This window comes from Syngnathoides biaculeatus, chromosome 13 (assembly GCF_019802595.1).
Source record: "Syngnathoides biaculeatus isolate LvHL_M chromosome 13, ASM1980259v1, whole genome shotgun sequence".
NCBI lineage: Eukaryota > Metazoa > Chordata > Actinopteri > Syngnathiformes > Syngnathidae > Syngnathoides > Syngnathoides biaculeatus.
Window position 1 is genome coordinate 21,789,937 of NC_084652.1, and position 15,650 is coordinate 21,805,586.

Sequence of the window (15,650 nt, forward strand, 5' to 3'; positions counted from 1 at the left end):
TGGCCAACCTGTAGAGACCCTTTTCTCCTTCTTTCGTGTCCAACCTGGTGTACATGTCTTCATATGCCTCTTGTTTAGCCTTTGCCACCTCTACCTTTGCCCTATGTCGCATCTCGATGTACTCCTTTCGCCTCTCCTCAGTCCTCTCAGTATCCCACTTCTTCTTCGCTAATCTCTTTCCTTGTATGACTCCCTGTATTATGGGGTTCCACCACCAAGTCTCCTCCCCTTTCCTACCAGATGACACACCAAGTACTCTCCTGCCTGTCTCTCTGATCACCTTGGCTGTCGTCGTCCAGTCTTCCGGGAGCTTCGGTTGTCCATCGAGAGCCTGTCTCACCTCTTTCCGGAAGGCCGCACAACATTCTTCCTTTCTCAGCTTCCACCACATGGTTCTCTGCTCTACCTTTGTCTTCTTAATCTTCCTACCCACCACCAGAATCATCCTACATACTACCATCCTATGCTGTCGAGCTACACTCTCCCCTACCACTACTTTACAGTCAGTAACCTCCTTCAGATTACATCGTCTGCACAAAATATAATCTACCTGCGTGGTTCTACCGCCGCTCTTGTAGGTCACTATATGTTCCTCCCTCTTTTGGAAATAAGTGTTCACTACAGCCATCTCCATCCTTTTTGCAAAGTCCACCACCATCTGCCCTTCAAAGTTCCTTTCCTGGATGCCGTACTTACCCATCACTTCTTCATCGCCCCTGTTTCCTTTACCAATATGTCCATTACAATCTGCACCAATCACAAATCTCTCGCTGTCTGGGATGCTCAGAACTACTTCATCTAGTTCCTTCCAGAATTTCTCTTTCAACTCTAGGTCACATCCTACCTGTGGTGCATAGCCGCTAACCACATTATACATAACACCCTCAATTTCAAATTTTAGTCTCATCACTCGATCTGATACTCTTTTCACCTCCAAGACATTCTTAGCCAGCTCTTCCTTTAAAATAACCCCTACTCCATTTCTCTTCCCATCTACTCCGTGGTAGAATAATTTAAACCCTGCTCCCAAACTTCTAGCCTTACTACCTTTCCACCTGCTCTCTTGGATGCACAGAATATCAACCTTTCTCCTAATCATCATGTCAACCAACTCCTGAGCTTTTCCTGTCATAGTCCCAACATTCAAAGTCCCTACACTCAGTTGTAGGCTCTGTGCATTCCTTTTTTTTCTTCTGACGCTGGATCCGGTTTCCTCCTCTTCTTTGTCTTCGACCTACAGTAGCTGAATTTCCACCGACGCCCTGCAGGTTAGCAGTGCCGGGGGCGGGCGTTGTTAACCCGGGCCACGACCGATCCGGTATGGGATTCTTTAGATGAACGCTCATATTTGTTTGGCACAGTTTTTACGCCGGATGCCCTTCCTGACGCAACCCTCTGCATTTATCCGGGCTTGGGACCGGCCTACAGATTGCACTGGTTTGTGCCCCCATAGGGCTGCAATTTACTGTCTGAAATGCACCATCCAAATTCAGTGTTAAGAAGGCAGGGTTACTTCAGGTCAAAACCCATCACCCAGCCAATCCAGTTACGCTTTCTTAGTATGTGACGTCACGTGACGAAGGAAGCGCAACTGGATTGGATGGGGCTTATATATTTCAGAAATACTTAAAAAGACGCAAAAACAAACCTCCTTGAACAGGTTTTTTTTTTTTTTTAAGCGGCCGTCTGTTGGCAGAAGAATGTGTTGGCAAAAAGGTAAAACATGCAAGAGAATAGACACGAAGATAATTAAGCAAACCTCAAAAATTGTACAGTAGCAATTAAACTCATTCATTAAGTGTACAGTAGCATTAAGAGTGTAGCTAAATGAAATGATAGAAAGGTCAACAAAAGTGAAAGAAATAAAAATTTTTGCAATTAAGTTAAAGAGATAAAGTGTAAAGAAGAGAGTAAGTGACCGAAAGTGAGAAACTGTCGTACACACAAACATCCTCCATCTGCCTTCTCCGCCAGTTTCTTGTTACCAAAAGTTGTAACCGTAATCCTGTTGTAATCTCAAAGGTAAACACACTGTTCGTTTCTTTCCATTCTCTCTTATGTTGTTATGCAATATTTATTATTAATAAAAACACTTTCCTAATTTAAAGACATCAAAAATAAAAAAATGGGGTGGCCTTTTTGGGGCTGAAACGGACTAATGGCATTTAGATTAATGTCAATGGGTAAATTCGTTTTTTGACAGGAGAAACTTGAGACAAGAACTCAGTCACAGGACAAAAACTCGTATGTCAAGGCACCACTGTACTAAAAAAATTATTTTATCGGAAAGCTTTAGTTAGAATTCTGTACGATCCCATGTCATGATGTGGATTATTTTGTTTTGTAACATAAGAAGAGATTTTTAAAAAAATGTTAATATAGTCAGCCAAGAGCAGCAAGGAATGAAAAATTTATGTCCTTTCACCACCTGTCAATAACATGTTGCGTGTTTTTCTTTGCACAAAAAGGACAACACTAACTTTCTGTTTTTATTTCCCCATTTAAAAAAAAAATAGAGATTGAGATAGTTAAAGCTGCAGATGGCTATTAGTGTGGACTGAATGGGTGGCAACAACGGGAAAATCAAATGCCAGTATTTTAAGGAGAAGAACCTGTCATCAGCGTAGTGAGAAAAAAACTATGAACCAGTTCATTTTTGTAAAGGTGAAATTAGTTCAAAATTAGTATGAACTATGAAGGGAATTAGTTCATTTTTGAAGCGGTGTACTGTATAGTCACCTGAGTGGTTGCTCAATCTTTTGGTTGTTCCATCTTCGGTCGGGGTGATCAGGTCCCATATAAAACTTTTGATGTTCTCATCTCCACGGTAATGCAACAGGCAGTATGCTAGAAGCGCTCTGCAGATGGTCTCCACATCAGTCTCCTTTAAGGGGCGCTTGAAGCGGCCATGAGCCAGAATGTCACTCCATCTACCCCAACTTTAGAACAGAAAAAACAGATTTGTGTGTGTACATATGGTATCTTATAATACTTTGGCATATTTACCACTAAACATTGACTAAAAATGTGGGGAAATCCCAGTTCATTGTAAAACAGCAAAAAAATTTAAGTATACTGTATACAACTATACAGAAAAAAATAATGGCAAAATAACCAATGTAACATTGGAATCATTCAGAGGCTTGCAATTAAAAAAAAAAAAAAAAAAAAAAAAAAAGCTATGTTGATGGCTAACATGACCAACATGACCTGAACCTTTTATGAACCTCTACATCCCGGCGTCCAACAGCTCAACCACATGGCAGTTGACTCCACTTTAACTGGCAAATCACACAGCACAATCAATATTAAGTGTGCAGTTCAGGTTGCCTCCAAACAGCAACTAAAACTAAAGATTAGTAATGGGGAATAGTGTTTAGTTATGAGGAGAGGGGGGAAAAAGTTCTCCACTGTTGTTTTTTTAGTGATCACTGAACCGTGTGAGCTGACCTTACTCTTATTCAAGAATGGTTAAATTGGTGGACAAGTGAGTGGGACTGACATGAACGACAGAGAGACTATAAGATTCCATGAGCAAGAACAGACCCAATAAAGACTGTGTTTTTGTGTCCTACAGCCGCAGGCTATAAGGCTAGACTGCAACAATAACAATGCCTGCATCTCACGAGGATCACTGTTCTTCCTTGCACACAGTCACGCTAAGCCAGTCATGAAAATCGACATGCTCACTGTAGAATGACCAATGACTGCAAGTGTGTCAATTTACTCATATGCGCTTTACAGAATTGTGCTACCACAGAACATAGTCTAGTTATATCATGCTATGAACAATTTCAGTACAGTACTAGTTATTTGATGAGCTGCTTCTGGAAACAATTTTTTTCAACACTAAAATCTTAATGGTAAATTTTGTTTATTTCAAGATTTATAAGTGCACATTTAATTGTAAAACAAACCCGTAGACAAGAAGGTTCTTCTCGACTCTGAAGCACTCAGATCGAGGGTAGCCCTGGACTTTGTCCTGGGGCCGTCGTTGTTTGGACACTGGCCTGCTGGGTTCATCCTCTTCACTTTCCAGCTCTGAGAACTCCATCATCTCGTCCTCTTTCACACTGCTATAGTGACGCGTCTGCTTTCTCACTCTTGGTGTGTCGATCACCAGTGTGTTCTGTGTCAACAAAAACAAGAAAGGATTTAGTGTGTAATTCTAGGGGATAATCCTTTGAAATTTTATATCAAGTAGGAACCCATCTTTAATTCCAGATTGTCCGAAGGCTACCCTGTGCTAAGTCTCTTTGTCTTCATTCACAGTCAGTGTTAAATTTAGGATTTCTGACTTCTAAGATGCACCCTATTAAACATGGCCTCTTCTCTACCAAATTAGAATACTGAAATTGGATATTCTTCCCTGTGTTGTCTTCGTGATAGGGAAAAAATTGCTTGTCAGCTAACATAAACTGCAAATAATTATGTTATCTAATGAACTACATTTTCTTTAATTAATTTAAATGCCTCCTGCTTACAATTACAAATGTGCGCAAGCTGGGCAGTGGTTAGTGCAACCATTATTACAGAGGGCTAGAGTCATTTCCATTTTAACATCGCACAATAAGAAACCCCAGGGGAGCACCTCAATTGAAGCACATTCACACTGTTGGAGCTGGATTAAGTATTCCAATGGAGGGTTCTATAAAATATAAACTAGGAGGTACAAATACACAATTAATGGAACGTAATTTAATGGCATGAAGAGGGAATGATAGCAACATCATTGAATAGTCAGTTATTATGTGTGCATTTATAAATGTGAATGATTGAATTTATTTCTGTGAGAAAAACCTTGAGGGATATCTATCTGTGAACCCTCTAGGCATCTGCATTTTATTTAATGGCACTAAGCAGCTTACTATCGCATTCTCATACACACAAGGACACACACTGACGTATCCACAACAGGAACATGGGAAACAGGTAATTAAAGAGTATGAGAGCCCAATACGAATTAATCTCCCCCCATCATTCATTGCCTTATTTTGTACTAGCATCTGGTTATTTGTGACACCACTGTTGTATAAAATATGGAATGCATTTTTGCCTGAAGTTGCATTTCAGATCATTTCCCATGTACTTAGCTCTGTCGATGTTTCGTACCCGTCCTTTGATGGCATCCAGGTCTAGTTCCGCCTTCTTGGCCCATTTCTGCCAAAAATCAGGATCCTCCAGAGAAATGTCTGTTCTGTTACCTGGTGCAACAAAGCTGGCCTATTGAGAGAAAACACAAGTTAACTAGGGACAATCATGAAGCAAACATTTACAGTAGTATAATAACTTTAATCTAGTCTTCACCTTGGCGAAGGTCGAACCTTTCCCCTCAGACTCTATGGTTATAGTGTGGGTACGCCTCTGAAGGATCTGGTCAATGTCTTCCTCACAGAATTTGGAGCCTTCATCCTCTTCATCCATGAGAGCACCATATGCTCCTTTTCTCAGTAGGTCTTCAATCTCTTTCTTGGACAATTGCTGAACCTTCACAAGAATTTTTTTTTACATGTGTGTATATATATATATATATATATATATATATATATATATATATATATATATATAATATATATATATATATATATTAGATGTATTTATTTTTATTTAACTGTTACAGTTTTTATCTGACAATGGCACTGTACATTTTGAGAGTCATCTCAACCAATGAGGGTACAAAAACGATTGGAACGGATTAGGCTATTTACATGTAAAAATTGCTTCTTCTTACGAAAAATTCATATTACAAAACGACTTCCAGGAGAAATTAATTTCGTAAGTAGAAGTACCACTGTATTACTGTTTTTGTATCTTACCCCACTGTTGGCATTGTCACGGCCACTCATGCTCTGTAGGACAGCCTTGTCAAGACCCAGCTTCAGACTGGCCTTATCGAACATCTCCCTCTCATAACTGTTCCTGGTGATTAGCCGGTAGATTTTTACAGCTTTGGATTGGCCGATACGATGACATCTTGCCTGGGCCTAGAAAAGAAAAATTCTCAGAAGCATGTCACAATATGTTAAAATTTATGACTGTAATTGTAATGCTAGACAACTAATGAACTAATGAAGAAAAAAAGCAAGTTGTTCCTTTGAAGTTGGTAGGGTCTCTCAATTTAATTTATACCTGCAGGTCATTTTGAGGGTTCCAGTCAGAATCAAAGATAATGCAAGTATCAGCTGCAGTCAGGTTAATGCCGAGTCCACCGGCCCTTGTACACAGCAGGAAGACAAATCGGTCAGAATCTGGTCTGGAGAACCGGTCAATGGCAGCCTGCCGCAGATTACCACGAACTCTGCCATCAATACGCTCGTAGGGATAGCTGAGCAAAAAACAAGACATGACTTAGTAATAATGCCTGTACCAACTTATAGTACTAGAGAGCTGTCAAACCCTGAGACAATATCTCCTCACCGTTTCTGGATGAGATAATCCTCCAAAATGTCCAGGCAGCGGACCATCTGACTGAAGACTAAGACTCTGTGACCGCCGGCCTTCAGTTTAGGCAGTAGCTTGTCAATGAGCACAAGCTTTCCGGCAGCATGGACCATTGCTTGAAGGGGCATATCTGGCATGTCTGTTCCACTGTGAGAGTCACGAAACTCCTCAATGATCTTCTCTTCCGCCCCTGCATTAAATGACAATACAAAACTGACGAACCAGAACATCAACTTTGTTGAGTCATATTCATCTTTAAATCTATACCATTAATGAGATAGGGGTGGTTACAGCATTTCCTTAGCTCCATCATGGTGTTGAGGAGGTTAGGGACACCCCCACCCCCTCCCCCCCCTCCTCCTGCACCACTTTTCGACAAGAAGGAGAAGTTCTTCTCCAGAATGGCTCGATAGTATTTTTTCTGGATGTTGGTGAGCTCCACCTAGGAGAAAGGTGAAAAGGTTAGTTTCCAAGTTTTACTGATGTTCTGAAACATTCCACCAGGATAAACAAAATACAGATTTTATAACCACTGATAAAGCCTGAGTCTCACCTCAATGATAGTCTCCTCCTTAGGTGCCAGGTTCTTTTCGACATCCTCCTTTAATCTTCGCAACATCATGGGTTTCAGAATGCCCTGGAGATTCTGAACCTGTGATGAAGACAGTGTGAAGACTTAATTCTAAGATGGAACTCAAAATTGGAAGTTTTCAAAAAAGTGTTCAATGCATCATACAACTGTCGGTGGGGGAGGGTATGGTTAGGCTGGGGAGGACTATTGACCAGGTGTCCTGACACTCCGGCCTGCTCTCTGGCTCCCAGGGATTTTTAATGCACTACATACATTCGCATATCCTTGGGGTTCTGGTTGCCCTGGGTGGTTGTGATGGTTGAGGGTCCGTATTGCCCTGTGACCGTCTTGGCTCACCCCGACAAATTTCTTTAATTTTAATGCACGACACCCCACCACACACAATCACAGTACAGGGACAACGGCTGCCAGTTAGGCCCCTGGTAACCATATTAATAGGGCGGTTGGTGGGGTTTCACATTTCTCTTGGCTTGACTCCTGAATCTCCTTCCACCCTCATTACAACAGGTGCGTAACATGGGCTTGCTTTGCTGAGCTATGACCGTTTCTGGGTGGCTCCAGGCTCCACATTGGCCCCTGTTGGCAGATGCCCCCCTCCCCCCCATGCTCTCTGGGAGTGAACTCGCTGGATGAGAAGGAGGGTGGGGTGGTGTTGGGTAAGGGGAGCGTTTGTTGCAGTGCTTGTGCCTCTCCCTTTGGTACTGATCAGGACGTTTCGCAATGCTCTTGACTTCCCTGGATCCCAGGGGAGCAGGAGGGGTGGAGTGGGGTGGCTTGCCCTTGGTTGGGTCTCTAGTTGGAAGGGTACGCTGCCCCCTCTCCTGCGTCTTCCTCTCATCCTCAATGTGCCGCCTCAGCAAATGTCTACATCAGTTGACTAACATCCATGTGATATAGCGTTCAATCAGAAATAAGTTTAATAGACACTATAGGCTTTAATTACTTGCGCTGGAATCACGAACAAGAACACAGGTTATGCTAACATAATCAACTCAAGTTCTTAAAGGTGTTTGGACAAAAACAAAGATTTCACTGCACGACTCGTCAATAGTACTCCCTTGGTCATTTTCCTGTCCTGCACTTTTCTGTCCTCTTATCTTGTTCTCTTGGTTAGTTATTGCATGTCCTCATCGGCTATTACCCTACCTCCCCACACAATCTAAAAATGAATGTCTCAATGTTACTTATGTTCAAATATCTATACTTTCTCAATATAGTTCAACTGTGGTTCTCACCCCTAATCCTCTTGTCCACGTTATCACTGATGTCTGTCCCCTAAAATTGTTTGTCAGGATGAATTTTCAACCAAAAAATAAAATTAAAATAAAATGTTTAAAAAATACAACATTTTTTTTTTTTAAAATAAGCAGAGGGAGTATTTCAACCTCCCCAGATGCAGAGGAAAACAGTTCCATTACAAAAGCATACAGATCCATCATTCTGCAAGGCCATTCAGCTGAACAGGAAAAGTTAAAAAAAAAAAAAGTGCACAACCCTCAAATTGCCTTACCTGTTCTTCAGTCTTAAGGTCTCCAAATTCAGTCATGAATGTTTGTTCAGACGGGAAACGTTCTGGCTCCAGAAAGTTGAGTAAGCTAAAAAGCTCCTCTACGGTGTTTTGAAGCGGAGTCCCTGTCAACAGAACTTTGTGTTCCTGGATGAAAAAGGTAGCAAGTGACAAGAAATTTATCAAGAGCAGAAAAAAATACAAAAATTAAATTCCATAAAAATGGAACACAGGGTGGACATTAATAAACAAATAGACTGATTGAAAATACAGATTAAGTGATTTATAACGCACAAGAAAAATATTTGGTCTGCTACTTGAATGGAAATCAATAATAATAATTAAAGAAAATAAACTGATCACTACAGTGTTGAGAAAATGTATTGGTGAACTTCTTTTAGATTTTTGCATCCTGTAATGTTCAAGATGATCCCAGGTCAAATGACAAAAATAAGGGCGAGTTTTCAGTCAACCTCAATGCTGTTTTTAAATGATAACCCTAATGAAAAAAACAAACTTAAGTTACATGGTCATCTCTACAAAAGTAATTACCCCCCCTTGTTAAACCATAGGGCTAATCACAAAATATGGTTAATTTTCAATGATAACACAGAAGCATGACTACCTCTAGACCTGTTAAATCAAGAAATCACTTAAACACAATATGTCCCCACAAAATCAAAACTGACAAAAGATCTAAAACAAACAAAAAAAAAAGCTGCAACAAATTACATGATGTAAAGAAATTCCAGAACAGTTGAGAAAAAGGTATTGAAATATATTTAGATATATTTCTACACAGGGCCAGCTAATTTTGAATATTTTTTTTCTTAATAAATCACATCTAAAATGAAAATAAGAAAAACAGCATTTTAATTTCAGAGGTTACATTTGTTTGATGTACGCATATAAGAATTTGAAGGGGAGGTAAAATTTTTATGGCACTGTTCATATTTTTCAGCAGAGCCAGCCAAATCTAGATCAAAAAAGACATTCATGCACACCATGTCCATCATCTTGAGTCCTTCTAGTAGTTTGCAGTTTCGATTTTTCAGTCGGTGAGCTTCATCTATTACCACACACCGCCACGGGATGCTGCGAAGCTCTGGACAGTCGGCCAAAATCATCTCAAAGGTGGTTATCACAGCGTCGAACCGATACGCTCCCTTAATTATTTTACCCTTGGGAAAGCACAAGGAAAATGCAACAAAGATAGATTAATAAAATATTCCTCTCAATGCAGGACCTTTCATGTTTAACAAGAACTAAACAGGGGAAAAATAAATTTGATTCAACTTTGTGGACTTAGGTTTAATATTGTACTGTCAACTGAGGATTTGTAAGTTTTTAAAACTTGAAAAAAACTGCCCTGCTTTTCATTTGTAGTGAATGAGTCGGCGCAAATAAAACAATTACATGTACTCTGACCTTGAGGATTATCACAACTTTGAGTAGGAAAAAGCAGCACACAAGCAGCAGTGAAAGATTAGTTTCTTCTTCGGCTCAATGCGGACATACTGTTTGTTACACAATGCTACAGTCGAATTCTGCAATGATTACACAAATCTACTCTTTGTAATCTGTGTATAAGATTCTGAAGAGTTTACACTTTAGGAAACTAAAACCCTTCTTCCATCAGAATAGGCCCCATTGCATGAAATTTGGAATTAACCACCATTTTTCAACTGAACATAGTTGAACCCCAGGTCAAACTCAAGGTTTTTGGAATTTCACCTTATGTTTTAAATGAGAAACAAAAAATATTGGACAACGGTAGGAGGTCAAAGCATTCAACTGAAATTCTAGTCTTTACAGTGGCTCTCAGTCATGTTTAGAATTGATTTTAAAGTTCCGCTACTGCTCTATAAATTACTAAATAGTTCAGGTCCTGAATACATGAAAGAAACCCTCATGGACTACAAACCCATTAGGGCTCTACGACAGACTCAGGTCAAATAGTGGCCCGCAGAGTCCAGTGCAAACACGGGGAAGCAGCGTTTAGCTGTGATATTGCACACAAACAACATGGGTGACACTAGCTCCAAGTGTGAATGTTTTAAAATTCAGGTTAACTTTTTTTCTCATGCGTTTTACAGTATTTTCACTTTTCAATGATATTTCTTGGTCTTTTAATTCTACTTCTATTCTCATTTTATTATATTTTTTTCTCTCCCTGTTTTATATGTTTCATTTATTTTATTTTTAATCATATAAAGCAGTGCTTCTCAAATAGTGGGGGGCACAGTGCTATGCGGGGGGGTGACCCTGGGGAACATGCTTTTTTTTTTTTTTTTTGCCGTACGAGAATAAAGGGTAATTATACATCCACTACATTAGTTGGCAGTAGTGCTCTCATTGTCGCAGTTTGCTGTGTTTTTTTTTTTTTTTTTTTTTTTTTTTTTTAAATTGGACCGAACAAGTGATCTGAAGTACAGTAAATGAACCCATAAGAGACAACATGAAAATATATCTATGAAAAGAAAGGCAGAAAGAGACAAACACAATGAAACAAAAGAAAGTTACCCGAAAGCTAAGACGAGGAAATATCAAGAAGTGTTGGGTTCACCGTGACTACAGTGGGAGACGAGGAAAGATGGCTGTGTTTACTGTCTCTAAAAATGTTGGCAGCGGACAGCATGAAGCCAAACAAATTAATGCGCCACTACATGCGACTTTACACTCCAGTCATGCTGATAAGACGATGGATTTTTTTCAGCGAAAACCTGCCGAATAGTGCCAGAAATCATCTCGCTTTGTGAAAGCTACTTCAGTAAACCAGCTAGGCACTGTTACCATCATGTAAGGTAGCGTACTAAATTTCTCACTGCAAAAAAAAAAAACAAAAAAAAAAACCCCACACCATAGATTTATTGGTTTTAGTTTTGCAAGTTAGTGTTTTATAAACTGTGCTACTGAGTTAATGTTGTTGAACTGAATTTGAAGTTATTTATTGATTTGATTTAATTTTCAAATAGTGCAATAAGTCGGTAAAAAATGTTTAGTTTAAACAAGGTTTTTTAATTTCAGGCAAATTGATGCACTTAAAATCTTTTCCGTTACAGACTAAAAAACAATGTAAAGAAAGTTCTTCTGTTTTTATTTGACCTATATTTCCAATTTATTTTTTGTTTTCTTTGTTAATAAGGATACAATATTATGCAGAGCTGTACATACAGGATGTCCCCCAAAAATGTATACACACTCTAAAGATAGTTTTAAATTATTTTACATGTTAAAAATTATTCAAGTTATAACAAACAAGATTACAATTATTTAAATTGTGTATAGATTTTTTGGGACACCCACGATAATTTTATAGACAATATTTATCGTCACGATTGAAAGTGTGTGTGTGTGTGTGAATTGTTTTTTTCTCGCTGGGAGGGCGTCATGGAAAATAATAAAGCACTGATGTAAAGCAAGAGTGTCATACTCATTTTTATCGAGGGCCACATTGTCTTTATGGTTTCCCACAGAGGGCCGTGATGACTGTGAAACCATAAAAAATCTTGAAGTTGATGCACTTTATTTGCCTTCGCAGGCCACATAAGGCAGAGGGCAAGAGTTGGCCCCCGGGCCTTAAGTTTGACACCTGTGATGTAGAGTCCATTGAGTTACTTTGCGTAAAAATGTGCTATACAAATAAATCGGATTTGCTTAGTGTTGTGTTTAGTAGTGCTTAGATATTGGTGGAAGTGCTTAGATATTTTACCAACAATTATAATTTATTCTGTTCTCTGAATCTGTCCCATTCACTGTTCATTAGCCATAAAAAAAATGCTTCCGGTTCCGATTTCATGACTAACCCTAAAAACCCATCCTAACATTTTTATACCACTGAATAAATATGTCAGGGGCATGGTTATCCATAGCCCAGTGCACTGCTGTGGAAGCACAAAGTTAGCCTAGTGTTTGACAGCAGCCGCAGCGGGCGCATGCGTGGCACTTCCTTGTGCGTGCTCCTGTACGTCGTTATGCCCTGATTACATTGTGTAAGTCTTGTTTTTCATGCCATTTGTCGCGAGATTGTTGTATGTCTAATCATGCGCTCACGAGTATCAGCTCGCGTAATTGCCTCATCCCATGGCAGAGCATTACTGAGCCATATCAGATCAAGTTACGTTTTCATGTTTTGCCATGTCCGATTTTTGACATTGTTTCATGTTTTATGGACCATGCCTTTTGCCTTGTGATTTTTGTACTGTCGCCCTGATGAACTGACCTCCCATGAATAACCTATGCCTGGCAATTAACGTACCTAAAATCCATGCTTACGTCTCAGCTTCCTGCATCTAGGTCTTACCCTCCGCCTTGTTTGTGACAAAATCAAGTTTATTCATCCTCTCTACTAATATCCCGGTGTTTCGCAATGTGAGACGCCATCATGAATTTTGACGAGTATTAACGAATTAACGAGGACTGACAAGAAAATGGCGGCCCTATGCGCTAGAGACAAAGTAAAAATATTTACGTTAAAAAAAAAAAAAAAACTCCCGACCCTTAGTTCTGAAATGTAGGAAATCGGAACCACATTTTTTTTTTTTGCCTTATAGATAATGGGACAATGTCAGTAACCTGAATTAGGTCAATTCATGCATTTCTGTGCAGTGCTCCTATTTCTGTTAATTCTCACACAAAAAATGCATGTACATTGTCATAATCTACAGGGTGTCCAATAACTCTCCATACATAGGAGACATAAAACATTCCATACAAATATGGTCCTCATGTATTTATTTATATTTCAGATAACCCAAAGAATGCATTTGAATAAAGAACAATAAATTGAAATCATCCCGATGGCTGGTTCAGGAAGCAGTCGCATGGTTCCAAGTACATTTAACAGAAAATATGGGACAAGTATCACACACACCACTGTGTAAAAAGATTGTCAAGTAGAAAAAAAAAAAAAGTTTTTGATCAAGCAAGATGTGGTCGAAGATGTACAGTCAGCATATTGCAGAAGGAATTGAGCATATAATATAAACAAAAGTTTTATGTCAAGAAATCTTTATTTTTCCTATTTATGGAGACTTGGGGGACACCCTGTACATTGCTTGGGAGGAATAACCAAAGCATTCTAAAGACATGCCAAACTTCCATTACCTGTGTATCTCTGAAGTACATCTCATAGGCCTGGATGGTTCTGCGGCTCGCCTGGCTGCCATGGTAGACCACAGCATTGAGCTCAGTCCAAGTCCTGAATTCTCTCTCCCAGTTGGGAATTGTCGAGAGTGGGGCAATAACCAAGAATGGCCCCTGAATGCCCTTCATGTAAATTTCGTAGAGGAATGTAATGGACTGGATAGTTTTTCCAAGACCCATCTCATCAGCCAAAATACAGTTACGCCTGTGAAAGACAGGGGAGGGACTTGGTCAATGTCATTACATGAATTGAAAAGACTTTTCCATCTAGATTTATTCATACTTTCAGCTTTTCCCAAGAGGCTAAACGCAGCTCCAAGCCAGTTGTTTAACGCTAAAAAGCACAGATAAGTGACAAATATATTTTCTGTATTACAGGGCATTTGTTGTCTGAACGACAATTCAAATAATTGTTCTAATCAACAATAACGTCATTTTGCTGGTGCTCCTTTTTTCACGACAACAGGATCGTGATGAGCAAAACATGGGTCTTTGACAACAAAATCATAAAACGTGCGCGCTTTTTGGTTGACGTGATGAGATTGGTAAAAAAATGTTAGTGGGTGTTTTGCCAGACGTTCAAAATGCAAGCTTACCCTATGCCAATTGGTAAAATGGGACCTGGCAAAAAGTGAGAGAGCTGTGCGACAAGGAGGTTGTAAATTGTGTGGCGCATTTGGCTTTATGACCCAAAAACGGACTGGATTGTTGGAAGATATGTGTTCTCTACTCGAGTTGTGCTTCAATATGAGAGGTAAGTGGACATCGCCAGTTGTAGGGTACACTTTTGTATTTATGATGCACCACTATTTCAGCTATCGAAATGTTTTCCCGTAGAGTCCAAAAGTGCATTTTTGGTTTCAGACCGAAAACCTTGTCACTGCCAAAACAGGATAATGCTATGATGCAAGCAAAGGCTGCAGGCATAGCATGGTCATATACTCTATACAATATTGTAATACTCTCTCTCTTTAAAATATATTTTTTAAACCGTGCATCCCCAAACAACAGTTGCTCCACCTCATTGCTTTCTATTGTTAAGGTACAGGTATTTTTTGGGTTTGATTTCTTTCTTTTGAAATGCTTTTAATCATCTAAAGCATAATGAGTTTCCTTGTGTATGATGTAGCCAATACAAATACATTTGCTTTGCATCAGTTAAAATCTTCGGGGGTGGGGAGAGTTATTACTTACGAGTTGTACCAATTGAAGGTTAGCCAGTTAAGGCCTTCTAGTTGGTATTCCCTGAGTGCGTTGCCATTCCTGTATTCCCTTGACTCTTCTAATTTTGTCCATTCAGCAGCCAAGGGCCGATCCTAAACATTGGAATCAATAGAGACAGCTCCAAAGTTACTTTTTGACATTGCAACCATCTGTATCCAAGAGTTTAAAAAATCCGTTAAAATAGTCAGTAGTTGAGTTGAAATTCCAAGATTGTCTCAATCCCTCAGTCAATCAGTTAAGCAACTGGTTTCAGCTCAACTGTGTGGTACAATTGCTTTGTTAAATGTGCAATACAGTCTTTACTATTGTTGATGTATGTTAGTTCCTTTAGTTTCATGATTCATTTTACACTTGGGTCTGTGAGTCCCATCTTACGCACGCCTGGAAAGAATGAATCTCTGTCCTGGAACAATTAGTCCCTGCAATTTATCAAACAGTAGAGATAAAGTAGCCCTCTGCTATATGACAGTTGTTTCTTGGTGGTCCTGCTGCCAGATTTTTATTTTCTCATTTGTACAGCATTTTAGTGTTATTCATTGTGCATGATCTCCCTAAATATATTTGTTTCGGGCTGCCAGGGTAGTTTATATCTTAAAGTGATATATTTTCCCTAAATCACAATAAACTACTAGTGATTTTCCCCTTGATGCCATTGATACATTGTACCGCATATTTCAAGAACATCCTTTTCTAATACAATTAATTGTAAACCATGGTACAACATTTAACTTTTAATTGTAA

General features: G+C 39.3%; 1 protein-coding gene across 3 annotated transcripts in view; it reads right to left on the reverse strand.

Annotated features, from left to right (window-relative positions):
- Positions 1-15,650, reverse strand: part of chd7 (chromodomain helicase DNA binding protein 7) — a 131,418-nt gene that overhangs the window by 25,463 nt on the left and 90,305 nt on the right. For all 3 annotated transcript variants that reach the window (XM_061839886.1, XM_061839884.1, XM_061839885.1), the window contains exons 12-24: positions 14,880-15,001; positions 13,647-13,890; positions 9,545-9,721; positions 8,544-8,687; positions 6,995-7,093; positions 6,709-6,883; positions 6,418-6,631; positions 6,130-6,325; positions 5,817-5,984; positions 5,308-5,487; positions 5,113-5,223; positions 3,918-4,129; positions 2,740-2,939 (exon numbers count right to left, since the gene is read on the reverse strand). In XM_061839886.1, the coding sequence (XP_061695870.1) occupies positions 2,740-2,939; positions 3,918-4,129; positions 5,113-5,223; positions 5,308-5,487; positions 5,817-5,984; positions 6,130-6,325; positions 6,418-6,631; positions 6,709-6,883; positions 6,995-7,093; positions 8,544-8,687; positions 9,545-9,721; positions 13,647-13,890; positions 14,880-15,001 (2,242 nt within the window). The remainder of the gene's footprint in view (positions 1-2,739; positions 2,940-3,917; positions 4,130-5,112; positions 5,224-5,307; positions 5,488-5,816; positions 5,985-6,129; positions 6,326-6,417; positions 6,632-6,708; positions 6,884-6,994; positions 7,094-8,543; positions 8,688-9,544; positions 9,722-13,646; positions 13,891-14,879; positions 15,002-15,650) is intronic.